Raw genomic sequence first — 19,678 nt, forward strand, 5'->3', positions numbered from 1 at the left:
TACTTTAAGCGGGACAGAGCTAGTGCTGGTGGGAGGTGAGGGTGTTGCATTTTTGATTAAGGTGAGTATCACAGCAGTAATCAGAGAAGAAATAACTGAAGGATTTTCCAGTGACACTTTGTGAGTGGAATGAAGAAATAAGAAGGGGATGGTGACGCTATTGGGGTTGTACTGTAGGCCTCCAAATAGTCAATGGGAATTAGAGGAACAAATATGCTGGGAGATTGGGAGTCTTGCAGGAGCAATAGGGTTGTCCTAGTAGGGGATTTTAATTTTCTTAACATATACTTGGACTTCCAGACCGTAAAGGGCTTAGATGGGGTGGAATTTATTAAGTGCATTCAGGAAAGTTTCCTCAAGCAGTATATAGAGGGTCCTACTCGAGAACAGCAAAACCTGATCTATTCTTGGGAAATAAGGAAGCACAAATGAAGGTGACAGTGGAGGACCACTTTGGGGCCACTGACCATAGTTCTGTTAACTCTAAAATAGTTATGGAGAGGGACAAAACTGATCCATAGGTTCAAGTTCTAAATTGGGGCAAGGCGAAGTTTGATGGAATAAGACAGGAGCTTGCAGAGGTTGATTGCAATAGTTTGTTTGCAGGCAAAGGAGCTCTGGCAAGTGATAGGCCTTTACAAGTGTAATAGCTAGAACTCAGAGTTCCCTTGAGGGTGAAGGTCAAGACTGGCAGGGATAAAGAACCCTGGATGATGAAATATTGAGGCTTTGACCAATAAAAAGGTGGTGTGACTCAGGTACAGTCAGCTGGGATCAAGTGAACCCTTGGTTTACAGGGAATACAGGAGTTTACTGAAGAAAGAAATCAGGAGGGTGAAAAAGGGGCACGAGATAGCGTTGGCGGAGAAGAATAGGATAAATCCAAAGGATTTTAAATTATTTAGAAAGAAAAAGAATATGTATAGAGAGAATAGGGCAACTCAAGGACCAAAGTGCATGTCTAGGTTTAGAACTGCAGGAGATGGGCGAGGTTCTCAAATGAATATTTCTCCTCTTTGTTTATTGCGGAGAAAGATGACTTGGGAACTTATGCAAGTTACTGGTAATATCTTGGGAATAGTCCATATCATAATAGAGGAGGTGTTGAATGTATTAGAATTTATGAAGGTGGATAAATTTCCTGGTCCTGACCGGATATATCCAAGAGCACTGTAAGAGGCTAGAGAAGAAATTGTGGGGGCCTTGCCTGATATTTGTGCATCAGAGTTGACCACAGGTGAGGTGCCAGAAGACTGGAGGGTCGTGAATGTTTTGCTCTTATACAAGGAGGGCTGCAAAGAAAAGCCTGGGAACTATAGACCAGTAAGCCTAACATCTCTGCTGAGTTAGTTACTTCAGAAGATTCTGAGGGATAAGATGTACATGCATTTGGAAAGACAAGGTTTAATTAGGAATAGTCAGCATGGCTTTGTGAGTGGCAGATCATGCCTCACAGATTTGTTACAGTTCTTTAATGAAGTGACCAGGAAGGTTGACATGGTCAATGGATTTCAGTAAGGACTTTGATAAGGTGTTGTGGTTCTGTTTGCCAAGCTGGGAATTTGTGTTGCAGACGTTTCGTCCCCTGCCAAGGTGACATCCTCAGTGCTTGGGAGCCTCCTGTGAAGCGCTTCTGTGATCTTTCCTCCAGCATTTGAAGTGGTTTGAACCTGCCGCTTCCGGTTGTCAGTTCCAGCTGTCCGTTGCAGTGGTCGGTATATTGGGTCCAGGTCGATGTGCTTATTGATTGAATCTGTGGATGAGTGCCATGCCTCTAGGAATTCCCTGGCTGATTTCTGTTTGGCTTGTCCTATAATAGTAGTGTTGTCCCAGTCGAATTCATGTTGCTTGTCATCTGCGTGTATCTTCTCACAAACTTTGAACTTTGATAAGGTTCCACATGGTAGGCTGCTCTGGAAGTTAGATCGTATGGAATCCAGGGAGAGCTGGCAAACTAGATACACAATTGGCTTGATGGTAGGAAGCAGAGGGTAATAATGGAAGGATGCTTCTCTGACTGGAGGCCTGTGACTAGTGAAGTGCCTCGGGGGTTGGTGCTGATCCCATTACTGCTTGTTACCCAAATCAATGATTTGGATGAGAATGTACAAGGCATTATTAATAAGTTTGCTGATGGCACCGAAATAGGTAGTATCGTGGACAGTGAGGAAGGTTATCAGAAATTGCACAGGACCTTGATTAGCTGGGTAAGTGGGCTAAGAAATGGTAAATGGAGTTTAACATAGATAAGTGCGAGATCTTGCATTTTGGAAAGTCAAATCAAGGTAGGAGTTTCACAGCGAATGGTAACACCTTAAAGAGTGTAGTGGAACAGAGGCACCTTGGAGTTCAGGTTCACGGTTCTCTCAGTAGAGTCACAGGTACACAGGCTAGTGAAAGAGGCTTTTGGCATACTGGCCTCCAGCAATCAGGGCATTGAGTGTAGAAGTTGGGAAGTTATGTTGTAGTAGTACAGGACAATGATGAGTCTTCACTTGGAGTAGTGTTAACTTACTATAGGAAGGATGTTATTAAACTGGAAAGAGTACAAAAGAAATTTACAGGGACGTTGCCAGGACTCAATGGTCTGAGTTATCAGGAGAGGTTGAATAAGCTAGGACATTTGTTTTTGGAATGTAGGAGGCAGAGGAGGGACTTTTTCGGGGTGTATAAGATCATGTGAGGAATGTAAAGGGTGAATACACTCAGTCTTTTTCCCAGGGTTGGGGAATCAAGGACTAAAGGGCATCAGTTTAAGGTTAAAGGGAAAAGAATAAATGGGAACCTGAGGGGCAACTTTTGCTATACAGAGGGCTGTACGCATATAGAATGAGCTGCAGCACAAGTGGTTGAGGCAGGTACATTAACAACATTTAAAAGGCATTTGGACAAATATGTGGATAGGAAAGGATCAGAAGAATATGGGCCAAATGCAGGGAAATGGGGTTAGCATAGATGGACATTTTGGTCAGCATGGACCAGTTTGGGCCAGAGGGCCTGTGTCTATGGTGTAGGACTATATGACTCAGAATCAGCATGGCTTCATGAAAATGAAATTTTGTCTACCTAATTTAATAGAGTTTTTTTGAGAAAGTCTCAATCAGAGTGAATAAATTGGAACCAACATATACATTGCTTTGCACTTCCAGGATTTGTTCGACAAGGTACCTCACAAAAGGTCAAGCCATAAGATAAGGGTCCATGGTGCTGGAGGTAGTACATTGGCAGAGATAAAGAATTAGCTATGGTCAGGAAACAGCAAGTAGGAATACAGGATCCATTTTCAGGTTGCCGACTTGTGATTTAGAAGCTCCACGGTGATCAGTGCTGGGACTCAAAATGCTTATGTATTTATTAATGATTTGAGAAAGGAAGCAGATGTACTGTAGGCTAATTTGCAGACAACATAAAAATGGTTGGAAAGGCAAGTTGAAAGAAGGATATAAACAGTTTCCAATGATATTGGCCTCCTTAAATGAGGAGGCAAAAAGGTGACAATGGACTCTTATGTGTAGAAAATGTGAAGTTATTCATTTTCGAAGGGAAAACAAAAGAACAGTATTATTTATATGATGAAAAGCTGCACTAAGTTGCAACACAAAGGGACTTGGGGGATACTTGTGCATGAAACACAAAGCGGCAAGTAATCAGGAAGGCTAATGGAATATTGGATCTTATTTCAAAGGGGGTTGAAGTACAAGAGTTCACTACACAGGATCCAGGTAATATGCCAGAAATCGCAATAAATCAGGAAATGGGTCAGAAGGGGGATCTCAAGAAAAACAAATCACCAGAGAAAATAGTAGAGAGTAAATTGTTGGAGCTGTGGGCTAATATATACAGAGGAACCTCGATTATCTAGCATTCAATTATCTGAATATTGGATTATCCAGCAAGATCGCAAGGTCCTGATGCTTGGCTAAACTATGTTATCCAGCATTCGATTAACCGAACGAAATACTCAAGATTCCTCTGTACGTGGTTTTTGATGGAACACTTCCTTAAGAGGAATCAAGTGTAATTGCAAATGTACAAGATGCTGGTGAGATCACATCTTGAACACTCTGAACAGTTTAGTCCTTTTAAGGAAAGGCAGTTACAGGCAGTTCGGAGAAGGTTCACTCGGGTGATCTCTGGAACGGAGGGATTGTCTTATGAACAAAGGCTAAACGGGTGGGAGCTCACAAAGAAATTGCTGAGAGGATGTTTCCCTTCATGGAAGTGTTTGGGATGAGACACAACTTTAGATAAAGGAGCATCAGTTTAAGAATTTGAGGAGCAATTTATTCTCTGTTGTCACTGGAACCCCTTGCTACAGAGACTTGTGTTGGGCAAAGTCGAAGAGTCATAGAGATGTACAGCATGAAAACAGAAGGGGAATCAAGGGTTAAAGGGATAAGACAGGAAAGGGGACATGAGAAATGTTGGATCAGCTATAATCCTATTGAATAGCTGAGCAGGCTCATGAAGCTGAAAGGGTGACCTCTGTTCCTATTTCTTATGGGCTTACAGTCTTATGGGTGGAATAAAATGAGAAAAACGAGTTGTAATTATGTTAGATGAGGTGGAACACCTAGAAAAGTATCTGAGTTGAGGTTTGGGTTAACATTTTAAGTTAATCCTTCACCAATACTCAAAATATACAAAAAATATACAAAGATATCCCAAAACCTTTTATTAGAAAAGCAAATGCACTTAAAATGAACCAAAACATCTTAAAAACAACCAATCAATTCTATTTCAATGGAAGTTCAAGAAGAATAAAGCTGGGGTGTTTAAAGGATATATTTTTCTACTCTCTGCTACTGTGCCTGGCTGAGAAGAGGCTCACTGACAACAGAAAAAACAATTCTTCCACAGGTTCCACTGATTTGAATTAGCATCTGCTCTGTCATGTCTCCACCAATCCCACTTATGCCAAACTGAACAGGAAGACATTATAAAAAAAAATCATGTCTTTCATTTCTTGAGGGTTCAGTTACGAAGTATTTCAGAAATAAGTTACATATACATGTACTCAGTCCATTGGCTACTGCTAAGTGCAAGTACAGTTGGAGGGTCAAATGACTGAAGACAGAATAATTGGTGTCAGGCCAGTAGAAAGATATTATACTATGGCGCAATTGTTTTTCTGAAGACAACATTTACAGTATACACCTTTCTTTTGTATGTAAAATTAGTTTCACCTCATTACCCTCAAACTAACATTAAAAAGTGAGGGAACAGAGAGGTAGTGGTGGTGTAAGGTCAGTACAGCAAGACTTCACTTAAATTGCATTTCTGAAAATCATGACTTCAATGGAATTACAGGTTTCTTCCTGAAAATCAAAGTACAAGTTGAAATATTGTACTATATATGTATAACACTATGTATAACATATATGTATAACACATTCTTAACTCAAACGAGTTAACTAAATATAGAAAAATATAATATTGGACACCACAAAACACTTCTTGCACATGATTTTTAGATTGACCAAGCTCTACCTAGTGGCAGGAATTGATCAGAGCCACCCTCAACTGAAGTCTAAGGCCACACGCACAAACCAACTTCTGCCACTAGACGAAGTTAAGCCTTTGAAGTGAACACAATGTGAGTGGGACCAAAACCAGAAGAAAAATTGACCGTGATTTCAAAGGTCAGAGTAGAGGACAGGAGGAGAAGCTGGAAAGAGCAATTTCAGACAGCAAGGTTGGGGTGGCGCAAGGTATAGGAGGCGAAACAGCTGACAAACCAGGAGCCAAGGGAAAGATCATATGCTGGCAGGACACAGAAGAGGAGATTGGTAACAAACAATGCTAAAATGAAATTGATAACTTTATGAGCAATATTAAAGTATTAAAATATTAAACATTAGGCAAGTGAATGTTAAAATGGAGACATACTGTATAGTTATCCGTATGTATCAAGGAGGGGAAACTTAATTTTTTTTCTATCAGAAGGCAGTCACGCCTCTTGGGGAAGTAGTCTTCTGAGTTGGTAAATGGTTATGGACAACAAAATGTGAATATAAGTGAGGCAAGTAAGTGCACCCAGAGGATACAAACATAGGAGTCTCAGCATTTGCAATTGCCCAATAAGGCTGAAGAATTTTCAGGATTTTTTTTTTTGGGGGGGGGGGGGGGCGGGGCGGTGAATGAGGGGAGCCAAGTAAAGGAATGTACTGACAGTGTAGTTAGATGGATGGACACCATTCACTGCAGCAAAGAACTCAAGTCGAGGTGGTTGAAGAGACATTTGCAGTGGGAGGGGGAAGAATCTGGTCATTGTGACCAATGATACAGGCAGGGCAAGGAAAGAGGTTTTGCAGATTTGGTATGAGCTACCATGCAAATTAAGCAGAACCTCAAAGATCATAATCTTTGGATTATTAGTTAAACAATCAGCCAACTGGCAAAGGACAAAACAGTTCAGTTAAGTATGTACATAGCTCAAAAACTGGTATGGGAGACTGGTATCACACTGAGTAAAGAGGGTCCTGTACTGTTAGCACTGTCTCCACCTGGATCATTAAGCTTCAGTCAGGAAAGAGAGATTACATCCAGAGTTAGACAGCCCAATTGAGCATATATCAACCTTTTCCTAGCTATAATCAGTTCTGAAGGGTCACTGCATTTGAAACATTAACTCTGCTTTCTCTCCACAGATGCTGCCAGAGGTGGTGCGCTTTTGTAGCAATTTCTGATTTTGTTGTTGATATATTGGGGAACTTGGAGCAATGTGGCAATTCGATGCAGGTGGGAAGAGGTACGTTTTGCTTCTCTTTCGGCTAGTTTGAAAGTTTTTTTTAAAAGAGATGGAATAAATTGAAGCTCAAGGTCAGGGGTCTGACACAGAAGAGTGACATCACAGGTAAAGCACAAGTTCATTGCTGGTGATAGCTACTAAATTAACGATGATTGTTTACCTTCAATCTACAAAAATTTTAAACAATCTAATTAAGAACAAAGTAATTGAAATGGAGATCCAGACCAGGTTATAACACATCACTGCATGATGCAGGAACTGATGGATCCCACTAGGGTTCGTAGTAATCACATCTGTTTTAAGTGTTCATTGCTTGAGGAACTCCAGCTCAGAGATGATGAGCTGGAGTCTGAGCTGCGAACAAATCAACATGTGAGGTAAGAGCTGATCCAATAGGTTTGAGATTCTTGCTCCCTGAGAGATGGCAGGGGTTGCAGTAGGGAGGTTGAGCAAACTGAGCACCATACTTTGGTTCAGAGATCATTCAAGAGGTCGCAGAAAAGAGATACATAGTTGTAATCAGGCAAAGTATAGTCAGGGAATATACACTGTCTTCCAGTGCCAGGATCAACTGTCCCAAAGGCTGCATCGCCTGCCTGGTGCATGGGTTAAGGATATTTCTTTTGGGCTGCAGTGGAATTTGGAATGGGAGGGGAAAGATCCAGTTGTCATGGCCCACATAGGTACCAATACAGGTAGAAAGAAGGTCTGTTGAGGGAATATGAACATGAAGATAACATATGAGAAGATTGCAATAGTTTTTTTTCCAAGATATCTAAAAGGTGAGAGAGAGACAAGAGTGGACATTGAACTGCTAGGAATAAGGCTAATGGGGAACAAAGAAATGCGGAAGAACTGATTTGGGATTTTGCTTCAGTTTTCACCATGGAAGACATGAATAGCATACAAGAACTTCGTGAGAGATGGGGGCATAGGAAAGTGTAGTGGTCCTCACTAAGGAGAAAGTGCTGGGGAAGCTGATTGTTCTGAAGGCAGATAGATCACCTGGATCAGATGGAGTACACTCCAGGGATCTGAAGGACATAGCTGAGCTGCAGAAGGACTTGGACATGCTAGGTGAGTGGGCAATAAAGTATTAGATGGAGTTCAATGTAGACAAGTGAGAGGTTACACATTTTGTTTGGAAGAATAGAGGCATAGACTACTTTCTAAATGGGGAAAGGCTTTCGAAATCTGAAACACAAAGGGACTCCCAAATCACGACGGTTCAGTTGGTGATTAGGAAGACCAATGAAATGTTAGCATTCATTTCAAGAAGCTAGAATATAAGAGTAGAGATGCACTGCTAAGGCTTATAAGGCTCTGATCAGACCACATTTGGAATATTGAGAGCAGTTTTGCGCTCCACATCTAAGGAACGAAGTGCCAAAATTAGAGATGGTGCAGAGGAGGTTGACAACAAGGTCCTAAAGCTGAAAACACGTGCTATATGAAAGAGCAGTTGAGGACTCTGGGCTTGTACTCGATGGAGTTTAGAAGAATAAGGGGGATCTCATTGAAACACACAGACTACTGAGAGGACTGGATACAGTGCATGTGGAGATGTCTCCACTAGCATGAGAGACGAGGACCTGAGCGCACAACTTCAAAGTGAAGTGACGATCCTTTAGAATGGAGATAAGGAATTTCTTCAGCTGGAGGGTGGTTAATTTGTGGAACATACTGCCACAAGTGGAGGCCAAATCACAGTGTTTTTATGACAGAGGTAGATAGGTTATTGATTGCTGAGGGGATCAAGGGTAATGGGGAGAAAGCAAAAGGATAGAGTTGAGAAACGTATCTGCCATGATTGAATGGGAGTGCAGACACGACAGGCCAAACTGCCAAATTCTGTTCCTCAATCTTAAAGTCTTATGGTATGCTTTTATGGAAAGAGAGAAGTTTTTAAACTTAATAGCAGGGACAAGGAATCACATTTGGAAAGGTGATAAATTAGAGTAAACTGTGATAGAAATGATAGAGTATGAACTTAAGAGCAAATCAACTCAAGACTAGAGGCTACAAAATGAATAAAAAGGATAGAACAAAAGACCCCTCTACCTAAACGTTTGAAACAAAATAGTCAGAGTGCAAATATGTACCATCCGGAACCTACCAGGGAAAATATTGCAGTATTACATTGATTGTGACCTAAATAGGAACAAGAGTAGACCATTAAGAGCAAAAAGCCAATTGTGCCATTTAACACAATCATGGCTGATTAAACACTTCAATGCCTTTTACCTACACTAATCCTTTATGCAATTTAACAAGATCATAAATTTTTCAACTGCTACTTTAAATATACTCAAAGAAAGCTTCTACAGCCCTCAGTGTACAAAATTCCAAAGGTTCTGGAATTTTTAGTACAGAAGAAACCTAGGAAGAACATGAATCTTGGAAAAGGTAGAATAATCTGTTAATTAATAGTGACATGCATGAAAACACAGAGGGCTGACCTAAGTTTAGGAAACTACGATGTTCAAATGCTTTGTTTAGAGAGAAATGCCAAGGCAAGATGTCACTTGCAGTAGTGTACAGGCCTCGAACAGTGACCATGTGGTAGGATGGAGTATCAAAGAAGAAATGGTGGGGTTAAAATAAAGCTAAATGAACTGTGGAAACCAAAAATCTGAAAGAAAAACAGAAACTGGAGAAACTCTGGCAGCTTCTTTAGAGTGAAAAACAGAGTTATGTTTCAAGTCCAGAGACCTCTCTTTGAAACTATTTTGAAAAAGCTAGCCAGCAATGTAAAAATTTCTATCGGTATTTAAAAATAAAAGTCCAGCCAGTGCTGATCTTATCAGAAGTGACAGAACTGGAGAATTGATAATGGAAAACCAACAGATGGCAGATGAATTCAACAGGTATTTTGCATCAAGCTTCACCGCAGGGAATGCAAGTAGCAGCTCATGGCATGGGGGTAACATATGGACCTGGGATAGAACACTGGATGGCAAGCAGATACTAGACAGTAGGCATAATTGGGTCTTAGACAGGTTGGCAAGATGCAATGCGTTGTATATCACAAGGATCAACACTGGAACCTGAACTGTTCATAATTTATATCAATTACCTGGATTCAGTTTGGAACCTACGGTTGCCAAATTTGTTGACAAAACAAAGATAGGTAGGAAATTGAAAATGACGTAAGGAGCCCAAAAACGTATATTGTTAAGTGGATGGGTAAAGGTGTGGCAAATGGAGTTTAAAATGGGAAAATGTGCAATTGCCCAGTTTGACAGGACCATTAAAATAAAGTATATGATCCAAATGGTGACAAATTGCACAACTGTGAGATGCCGAGGGAACATGGTGCTCTACAGCATGATTCATAAAAGGCTAGGATGCAGGTACATCAAGTAATGAGAAATTAGAATGTCATTATTCATTGCAAGGAGTACTGATTATGAAAGTAGGGAGATTATACATCAGTTATACAGGGCACTGGTGAGACCAGATCTTGAACACTCGACAGTATTCGTCACTTTATTTACAGAAGGATGCAATTACGCTGAAAGCATTACAGAACTTTTTTTCTCTATTTATTCATGGTACATGAGCACTGCTGGCTAGGCCAGCACAAGTTGACAATTCCTAATTGCCCAGAAGGTAGTTAAGAGTCATTCACATTGCTCTGGGTCTGGGGTCACATGTAGGTCGGGCCAGGTGAGGATGGCAGATTCCGTTCCCTGAAGGACATTAGTGAACCAGATGGGTTTTTACAACCATCAACAGTGGTTACATGGAAGCCACCAGGCTAGCTTTTCATTCCAGAGTTTTACTGAACTCAAATTTTACATATGCCATGATGGGATTCAAACCATGTCCTCAGACATTAGCTTGGGTTTCTGATTACAAGTCCAGTGACATTACCACTATGTCAACACCTCCCAGATCAATACATTTAATGGACAGCTCATTTTATGAGGAAAGATTGGACAGGCTTGACTTGTATCTGGAGTTCAGAAGGAAAAAAAGGTAACTTAATTGAAACAATTAAGATCCTGAGTAGTCTTGAGACAATAGACAATAGACAAAAGGATGTTTTGTCTTATGGGAGAACCTAGAAGTAGCTGACAGTGTTTAAAAATCAGCATTTGCCACTTAAGACAAATTGAAATAATTTTTTTCCTAACAGAGGGTGGAGTATAAAAGCAGGGTCTTTGAATATTTGCAAGACAGAGGTGGATAGATTCTTGCTATGCAAAGCGGTAAAAAGTTATTAGGTCAGCTAGTATGTAGATTTCATGTTATAAATCCGAAAAACCAAGCTCTTACTAAATGGTGAAGCAATTTTGAGGAGCTTCACTCCTTGTTTGTATGTTCGTCTATATGTTTGTTAGTTACCAAAGAAGAGAGAGCTTATTTCCAAAGGCACTGTATAACAAGCCATATTTCAAAGAGAAGCCTGAATACAAATAGCCCATAGATCTACATGGAGAAGTTAGCATTTAGCAGCTGTTGGCATATCCTAAAAAATGGATGTTATTAGGTATAAAAAAAATGTGCAAAACGTTCAGAACAGCCAAGCATCTAAGTACAGTATGACTGATTGAATTTGTGTAAAGTGCTCAGGAAATGGCAACTGATTCTAATTAGTATGAAGTTTAGCGGGTATTGCAATTTTCTCTGTGTTAAGTCTCTCTTCTGGTCATGCAGTAATCGCATATATTAATTACTGTGCTGTTTCTGATGAAGCTACAATACCATCTCAAAACAGGAGCGAGTTTGAAGAGCATGAAGGCTACAAATCAGAAATTATTTTGTGAATGTATTATTACTTTGATACAGGCAATACAATTTTGTGAAACAGTAACACAAATACCTGAGAGTTGATAAAGAAGCTCTGATGCCATTTTTACAGAAATATCTTGAGTGAAAAGCTTAATTTCTGTGAGGGGTATAACTTCAGGTGAATTCTGGGAACTTTCACTCTTCACTGCCTCGTAATTGAAGACTCGACTAGGAAATGGTGAGACTGGAAGTTCAGGTATTTTCAGATCCATTGGCTCCTCTTTAATTGTAACGATTTGTGTTCCCAAATGCTTTTTATTTTCAGCTGTGGTTAGATGGAGAAAGAAAAATCTTGATCTTAGTAAAACAAACATCTTGTACAAGTAACAACTTGCAGTAGCACTAATTTCAACAGGTTTGAAGAATGTTATCAAATCATTAGAACACAGAAAATGCATCATGCCTATGTTGGGTCTATAAAAGTGCGATTCAATTAGTTGTGTTTCCTGTGTCTTTGTCCGTAGCCCTGAAAATGTTTTTTTTTCACATACATATCCAATTCTCTTATTAAAGTAACAATTAATATTTTTCTTTTAGACAGAGCATCTTGCCAACTCTCTGTTCTTTTGCCATTTATTTTAAATTAGTCTATTTACTTACCTTCTTGCCAATGGGAAGTTTTTCCTGATGTATCAAAATTGCTTGGTGATCCAGCACCATTTAAAATCTTATCTAATCCAAGGAGAAAAATCTTAGCTTCTCTAATTTCTCTCCATAATTGAAACCCTCAATGTATTTTTAAAAATTCTTTTTCAGACCAATATTTCACATTTGCATTTGAAGTAGCTCAGAGAAGGGTCAGGCAACTGATCCTTGAGATAAACGGGCTATTTTATGGGAAAAGATTAGACCAGTGTCCTTTGTAATATAGGAGGTGGTGAAACTTTCTCACTGAAACAAAATCCTGCATGGACTTGACATGGTGGATGCTGAAAGAATGCTTCCTCCTATGAGAGACACCAGGACTAGGCAAATGATGTGTCTTGTTCCTAATTCGTCTGGTTAGAATATTCAACATTGTATTGATCAAAATACAGTATTTGGCAAGAAATTACAATAAATCTGTACATCATGTTGAACATCGCTCGATGAAGCGGCGCTACAGCAAGACCACAGAATGTAATCCGGGTGAAGGAGAAATCGATCTGAGACTGGTACAGTTAAGAACAGAAGCTTGCCAAACAGTCAGGGCAAGCAGGTACAAGGTCGGACTAATAAATTAAATGGCATTTATTTTAATGCGAGGGGCGGCAGATGAACTCAGGGCATGGTTAGGAACATGGGACTGGGATATCATAGTAATTACAGAACATGGCTCAGGGATTGGCAGGACTGGCAGCTTAATGTTCTAGGATACAAATGCTACAGGATGGATAGCAAGGGAGGCAAGAGAGGAGAGGAAGTGGTATTTTTGATAAGGGATAGCATTACAGCTGTGCTGACGGAGAATATTCCTGGAAATATATCCAGGGAAGTTATTTGGGTGGAACTGAGAAATATGAAAGGAATGATCACCTTATTGGGATTGTATTATAGACCCCCCAAAAGTCAGAGGGAAATTGAGAAACAAACTTGTAAGGAGATCTCAGCTATCTGCAAGAATAATAGGGTGGTTATGGTAGGGGATTTTAACCGTCCAAACATAGACTGGGACTGACATAGTATTAAGGGTTTAGATGGAGAGGAAGTTGTTAAGTGCGTACAAGACAATTTTCTGATTCAGTATGTGGATGTACCTACTAGAGAAGGTGCAAAACTTGACCTACTCTTGGGAAATAAGGAAGGGCAGATGATTGAGGTGTCAGTGGGGGAGCACTTTGGGGCCAGCGACCATAATTCTATTAGATTTAAAATAGTGATGGAAAATGATGGACCAGATCTAAAAGTTGAAGTTCTAAATTGGAGAAAGGCCAATTTTGATGGTATCAGGCAAGAACTTTTGAAAGCTTATTGGGGGCAGGAGTTTGCAGGTAAAGGGACGACTAGAAAATGGGAAGCCTTCAGAAATGAGATAACGAGAATCCAGAGAAAGTATATTCCTGCCAGGGTGAAAGGAAAGGCTGGTGGGCTTGTGGGCGGCACGGTGGCACAGTGAATACCACTGCTGCCTCGCAGCGCCAGAGATCCGGGTTCAATTCCCGCCTCAGGTGACTGACTGTGTGAAGTTTCTCCCCGTGTCTGCGTGGGTTTCCTCCGGGTGCTCCGGTTTCCTCCCACAATCTAAAGATGTGCAGGTCAGGTAAATTGGCCATGCTAAATTGCCTGTAGTGTTAGGTAAGGGGCAAATGTAGGGGTATGGGTGGGTTGCGCTTCGGCGGGTCGGTGTGGACTTGTTGGGCCAAAGGGCCTGTTTCCACACTGCAATGTAATCTAATCTAAAACTTTAGTGCTTCCCAATCTCCTCAGACTCCCCGCACAACTTCCCACGACTATCCTTGATTGGCCTTAATCTTATTCTAGTCATTCGTTTACTCCTGATATACCTATAGAACGCTTTAGGGTTTTCTTTGATCCTATCTGCCGATGACTTCTCATATCTCCTGCTGGCTCTTCTTAGTTCTCTCTTTATGTCTTTCCTGGCTAACCTGTAAGTGTTGTGGTTCTGTTCGCCGAGCTGGAAGTTTTTGTTGCAAACGTTTCGTCCCCTGGCTAGGCGACATCATCACTGATGATGTCGCCTAGCCAGGGGACGAAACGTTTGCAACAAAAACTTCCAGCTCGGCGAACAGAACCACAACAACGAGCACCTGAGCTACAAATCTTCGCACAAACTTTTAACCTGTAACTCTCTAGCACCCTAACTGAGCCTTCGCATCTCAACCTAACATTAGCCTTCTTTTTCCACTTGACAATAGATTTCGCTTCTTTAGTAAACCACAGCTCCTTCACTTGACCACTTCCTCCTTGCCTGACAGGTACATATTTATCAAGGACACACAGTAGCTGTTCATTGAATAAGCTCCACATTTCAATTGTGCTCATCCCTTGCAGTTTGTTTCCCCATCCTATGCATCCTAAATCTTGTCTCTCAAATTGAGGATGAACTCATACTGTCACTGTCGCTAAAATTTCCTTCACTTTAAGCTCCCTAACCAAGTCCACCTTATTACACATCAAATCTAAAACTGCCTGTTCCCTCATGTGCCCTCCCACAAGCTGCTCCAAAAAAAAAACTCTGAGACATTCAGCAAATTCCTTCCCTTGGAATCCACAGTCTACTTCATATTAAAGATCATTATGAATACTGTAATACCGCCTTTCTAACTCTCAATTCATTTTAGCCTCAAATCCTGGCCATTGCTGAGAGCCTGTACATAACTCCCTTCAGAGAGTGTTTTTCTTCCCTTTGCAGCTCAACTCTATCTAGATTCTACACCTTCCAAACCTATGTTGCTTCCTGCTCTCAATTTAATTTCATTTTTTTATTTATATTTTTATTGAAAAAAAGATTTGAGATTTTTGTTTTACAAATTTACAAAATTAATACAAAAAAGTGTATCTACTTTACAACATAACAGCACCAATATAAAATTAAGAAAACTAACTACTAAACTACCAAAACACAAAATAAAATATAGAAAGGTGATTCTATATTTAAAAAAATCACAGTACCGTACAATATTAACAATAACCAAAGAGAGAGAAAAGAAAATAAATAATTAAATAAACGCATTCAAAATAAAGTCATATCATGTTATAACAAAACCAATATTTATACGGGATTCTTCCTCCTCCCGGAGGCCCCTGAATCAACCAACACTGTCCTCGCAGCTAAGCAAAGGCCCTAAACATTATGGCCTATACATCTGCATTGGTGTAGTTCAAAAAGAGCTGCTATGTTCTACAAAATAATTCCGTTTTTTGGTGCACCATATTCGTAAGGAATCCGGGGGATATATTCCATAATTATCCTATGCCAATTCCAAAGTCCTGGGAGACGTTCGGATACCCAACTTAGTAAAATGTTTTTCCTCGCACAAAAGAAAAAGGATAGTGAATAGTTTCTTCCCGTATGCATCTAGAGAAGGGAAATTTGGAAAACCCAAAAGGAGAGACACTGGGTCCAACCCAATCTCCGTTCCCAAAATCTTTGCCAACGCTGTTCCAATATCTACGAATCTTATGGCATGTCCACAATGAGTGAGAGTACTAACTTCTATTTTACATTTAGGGCATACTGGGGATGCTCCTGCCTTGAACTTTGCAAGTCGCTCTGGTGCTATATGAGTCCTATGAAGTATCTAGAATTGAATAGCCTGAGTTCTATTACAGATAGAGATCTATCCCAGACCTCCTCCCACATCTCTTAAGGAGATTTCCATCCCGAATTCTTGATTCCAGGTTTTATATAACCATTCCATGTCCTTCAAATACCTTATTATGTATCAAGTGGTATAGAATACTGACCGAGGCGCACCCATTGGCCAAAGCACTCTCCCTTCCATATCCGATTTATAAGGATTAGTCATCAATGTGGTCTTTTTTTGTATGAAGTCACGAACTTGAAAATATCAAGAAAGGTCTTTGCTGGACAACTGAAACTTCCAACGCAACTGTTCGAAGGACATCATGACTTCCCCATCGAACAGATCTCCCAAACAGGAGATACCTCTGGACTCCCAGAATTTAAATTCAGCATCAGTCAGGCCTGGCTGAAATCCCACTTCAGTGGAAACTCTATTATCCGAACAAGATGGGCGGGCACTATTTCGTTTGGAAAATGGACTCTTTGGAAAATCGATTAAATGCATTTCCTCTGGGACTCGGAGTTTTTAAAGTCTGCTTGCCATTCAGGAGACTGCAGCAGTACGTAGTGCGCGAGGCCTGGACACCAACACCGCACCCCCCACCTGGTCCAACACTGTCCCCCGTCTGCCCCCCCCATCCAACCCAGCCCCCCAACCCGGTCCAAACTCCCCCCCAACCCGGTCTATCCCCGCTCCCAACCCGGTCCAACCCTGCCACCCGCGCCCCCCCCCAAAAAAAACCCGGTCCAACCCTGTCCCCCAGCACAAAGCATGTGAGCCCCCACCCCCAACACAGACACGCCCCGTCCACCTCCAGCCCCCCGAGACTGTACACCAACAAGACTGCTGCTGCAGCTACCTTTGTGGGTTAAGTCTCCAAATAGCTCTCAGCCCCACACACAACCTTTTGCTGCAAATTTTTGACAGGTTCCATCTCTGCCCTGCACAGGACAATGTTGGAGAGATTATTCCTGGGAAGCAAGGGGGTGGGGGAGGTGGTTAGGGTACACCCCTCTGTAGAACTCCAGGGAAAGTGTGGGGAGAGAGAGGGAGGGCGGGAGGTCAGTCATTTGGAGATGGTGCCAGTTTAATCACTGTAACAAAAGACACGATCACTGTTGGAAACACATCTTTGATGTAATGTTTCTATCGGGACGTCAAGATCGCCTTTTGATAATCCAATTTTCAGATAATTGGTATTCAGATAATCATGGTTCCCCTGTATAGGGGTAGAAGAGGAGGTTTTTTGTAAACTACCCTCATCCTGTCGCATCATCTTTCAAGTTTTGATTCTGTTTAATACAACTGGACTTTTACAATACTCCATAATAACTCTCATCTTATCCATAAATAATAGATTGATGAGGGGACATTTTGCTTGGAGGGCCTCAATATCCAACCAGATTGATTGTGGGTCACCGGAGACCCAATCAGTTACATACGATAACAGAGAACTCAGTTGGTACCTCCTGAAATCTGGAAAATCCAGACCTCCCTTTACTTGTGGGAGCTGCAACCTATCTAATTTAATAAGGGGCCTTCTGTGACTCCAAATAAAGGAGCCGAAGCAACCATAGAGCCCTTATGCAGTGCTTGTCTCGGCAACATAGAGGGGAGCATTCTCATAGGGTATAATAGGCGAGGTAGAATATTCAGCTTGACCAAGGCTATTCTTCTTAGCTAGGATAATCGAGAGATCTTCCCAGCGTTGGAGATCCTGCCTTATTTTCTCTAATAAGTGTGTATAATTAGCTTTATATAGCTGACCAAATACCAAATAATAAAAATACCTAAATAAAGAAAGCCTCCCAGTGACCACAAGGGGGAAGCAGGATATGCTGGCATGGCCTCTGATTTCATAAAATTAATTTTGTAACCCGAGAACATACCAAATAAGTTAACCACTTGAATTAAGCGGGTCACAGATGTCATCTGCATAGAGAGTGATATTGTGATTATCTGATCCGACCTCCGGAGCTGTTATATTAGGGTCAGTTTTGTATGGCTTTCACGAGTGGCTCAATCACCAGCGTAAATAATAATGGTGAGAGAGGGCAACCCTGTCGACAACCTCTGCCAACACTAAAGCTATCTGGCTTTATGCTGTTTGGGGTCATGACGTAATACTGCAACCCATTTTGTAAAGACCTCTCCAATACCAAACCGTTCCAAAGTATGAGAGAGATATGGCCATTCTACTTGATCAAATGCCTTCTCTGCATCTAGGGAGGTGACTAATCCTGGTATCACTCCCTGCTGGCAGACTTGTACCATGTTTAACACTCTTCTAATGTTATTAGTTGATCTGCGACCCTCAATAAACCCCGTCTGGTCCTCTTTTATAATAAATTGTAAAACTCTCTCCAGTCTTAATACCAACATTTTTGAGAGAATTTTAAAGTCCACATTCAATAAGGATATAGGTCTGTACGAAGTACAGTCATCTGGGGCTTTTCCTTTCTTAAGAATGAGAGAGATGTTTGTTTCTCTCAGACAAGGCAGGAGGCTACCCTAACTGTGTGAATAGTTATACATACCTATAAGTGGTCCGGCCAAATAGTCTATAAATTCTTTGTAGAACTCAGCCTGGAATCCGTCTGGTCTGGGTGCTTTCCCGCTCTGGAGCTGCCTCACTGCCTTCTGGACTTCCTGGGTTGTCGGGGGGGACATTCAAAAGTGACACCTGCTCTGAGGTTAGGCCCAAGAGGGCCAGATTTATTTAAACAAAGACTCCATCTTCCTCGTTCTATCCTCACAGTCCTCCGACTTATACAATTCGAAATAGAACTTTCTAAAGGCTGCATTAATGTTTTAGGACCACAAGTCAGGGTACCAGCACCCCCTCTAATAGACGTAATGGATTGGGGAGTCTTTTTCTTTCTGCCAAGGTATGCTAGATACCTGCCCAACTTATCGCCGTATTCAAATAATCTCTGCTTCGCAAGCAGTATCCCCCTCTTTGCTGTTTGAGTAAGTGCGATATTCAAAGTTGCCCGGAGGGCTGTAATCCGCTGTAGCTTAGTAATGGAGAGCCTATCAGCATACGCTGTCTCAGCCGCTTTCAGGCGTGCCTCGAGCGGACGATATTGTTCTCCCTTTTGTCTTTTTTGGTTGGCAGAATATGAGATAACCAAGCCATGCGCATATGCCTTAGCAGTCTCCCACATCACCAATGGGTTACTGGCCGTGCCTGAATTGATATCCCAGACAGTTTTAAATTCCTGCGAGAAATATTCTGTGAACTTACTATCTTTCAATAGGAAAGAGTCCATATGCCATTGTCGGGAACCCCTCTCGTCATCACTAATCTTAACCGCCATATATACTGCTGCGTGGTCAGAAAAAAGTTATATTACCTATTGTACAAAATAATATCAAATCCAGAAAGGTCGAGAGGACAAAAAAAAAATATCGATTCTGGTATGGCACTTGTATGGATTAGAATAAAAAGTAAAATCTCTACCCTCAGGGCGAGGATACCTCCACACATCTACCAGCCCAACTCCATCTTCAGATCAGTCAACTGCCTATAGTTCAGAGCTCCCGCGGAGCTCCTAGGTATCCTGTCCACCTCGGGGTCGATAGTACAATTAAAATCTACCCCTATAATGTGTGATGCATCCAGAGAGCCACCAACTTGGAGAACGCATCTGTTACAAATTTAAAAGGATGCGCCGGAGGGCAATAAACATTCAAAATCCCATATTCCTCTCCATATATGAGGGCTTGAAGTAATTAATACCGTCTGGACGCATCTTTTATCTGGCTCATTTAGAAGGGAAGATTCTTCCGGATAAGAACGGCCACTCCCCTACTTTTTGAGCTAAAAGATGAAAAGAACACCTGGCCAAATTCACCCTCCTTATCAGGTAGATGTATCACC

At 41.3% G+C, this 19,678-nt stretch overlaps 1 protein-coding gene across 5 annotated transcripts in view; it reads right to left on the reverse strand.

Moving 5' to 3' along the window:
- znf827 (zinc finger protein 827) overlaps positions 1–19,678 on the reverse strand; it is a 127,561-nt gene that overhangs the window by 49,371 nt on the left and 58,512 nt on the right. For all 5 annotated transcript variants that reach the window (XM_043699079.2, XM_087975834.1, XM_043699088.2 and 2 more), the window contains one exon: positions 11,580–11,813. In XM_043699079.2, the coding sequence (XP_043555014.2) occupies positions 11,580–11,813 (234 nt within the window). The remainder of the gene's footprint in view (positions 1–11,579; positions 11,814–19,678) is intronic.

This window comes from Chiloscyllium plagiosum, unplaced genomic scaffold, assembly GCF_037043375.1.
Source record: "Chiloscyllium plagiosum isolate Xiang-an unplaced genomic scaffold, Cpla_swu_hap1 HiC_scaffold_1, whole genome shotgun sequence".
In the NCBI taxonomy this organism is placed as follows: Eukaryota; Metazoa; Chordata; class Chondrichthyes; order Orectolobiformes; family Hemiscylliidae; genus Chiloscyllium; species Chiloscyllium plagiosum.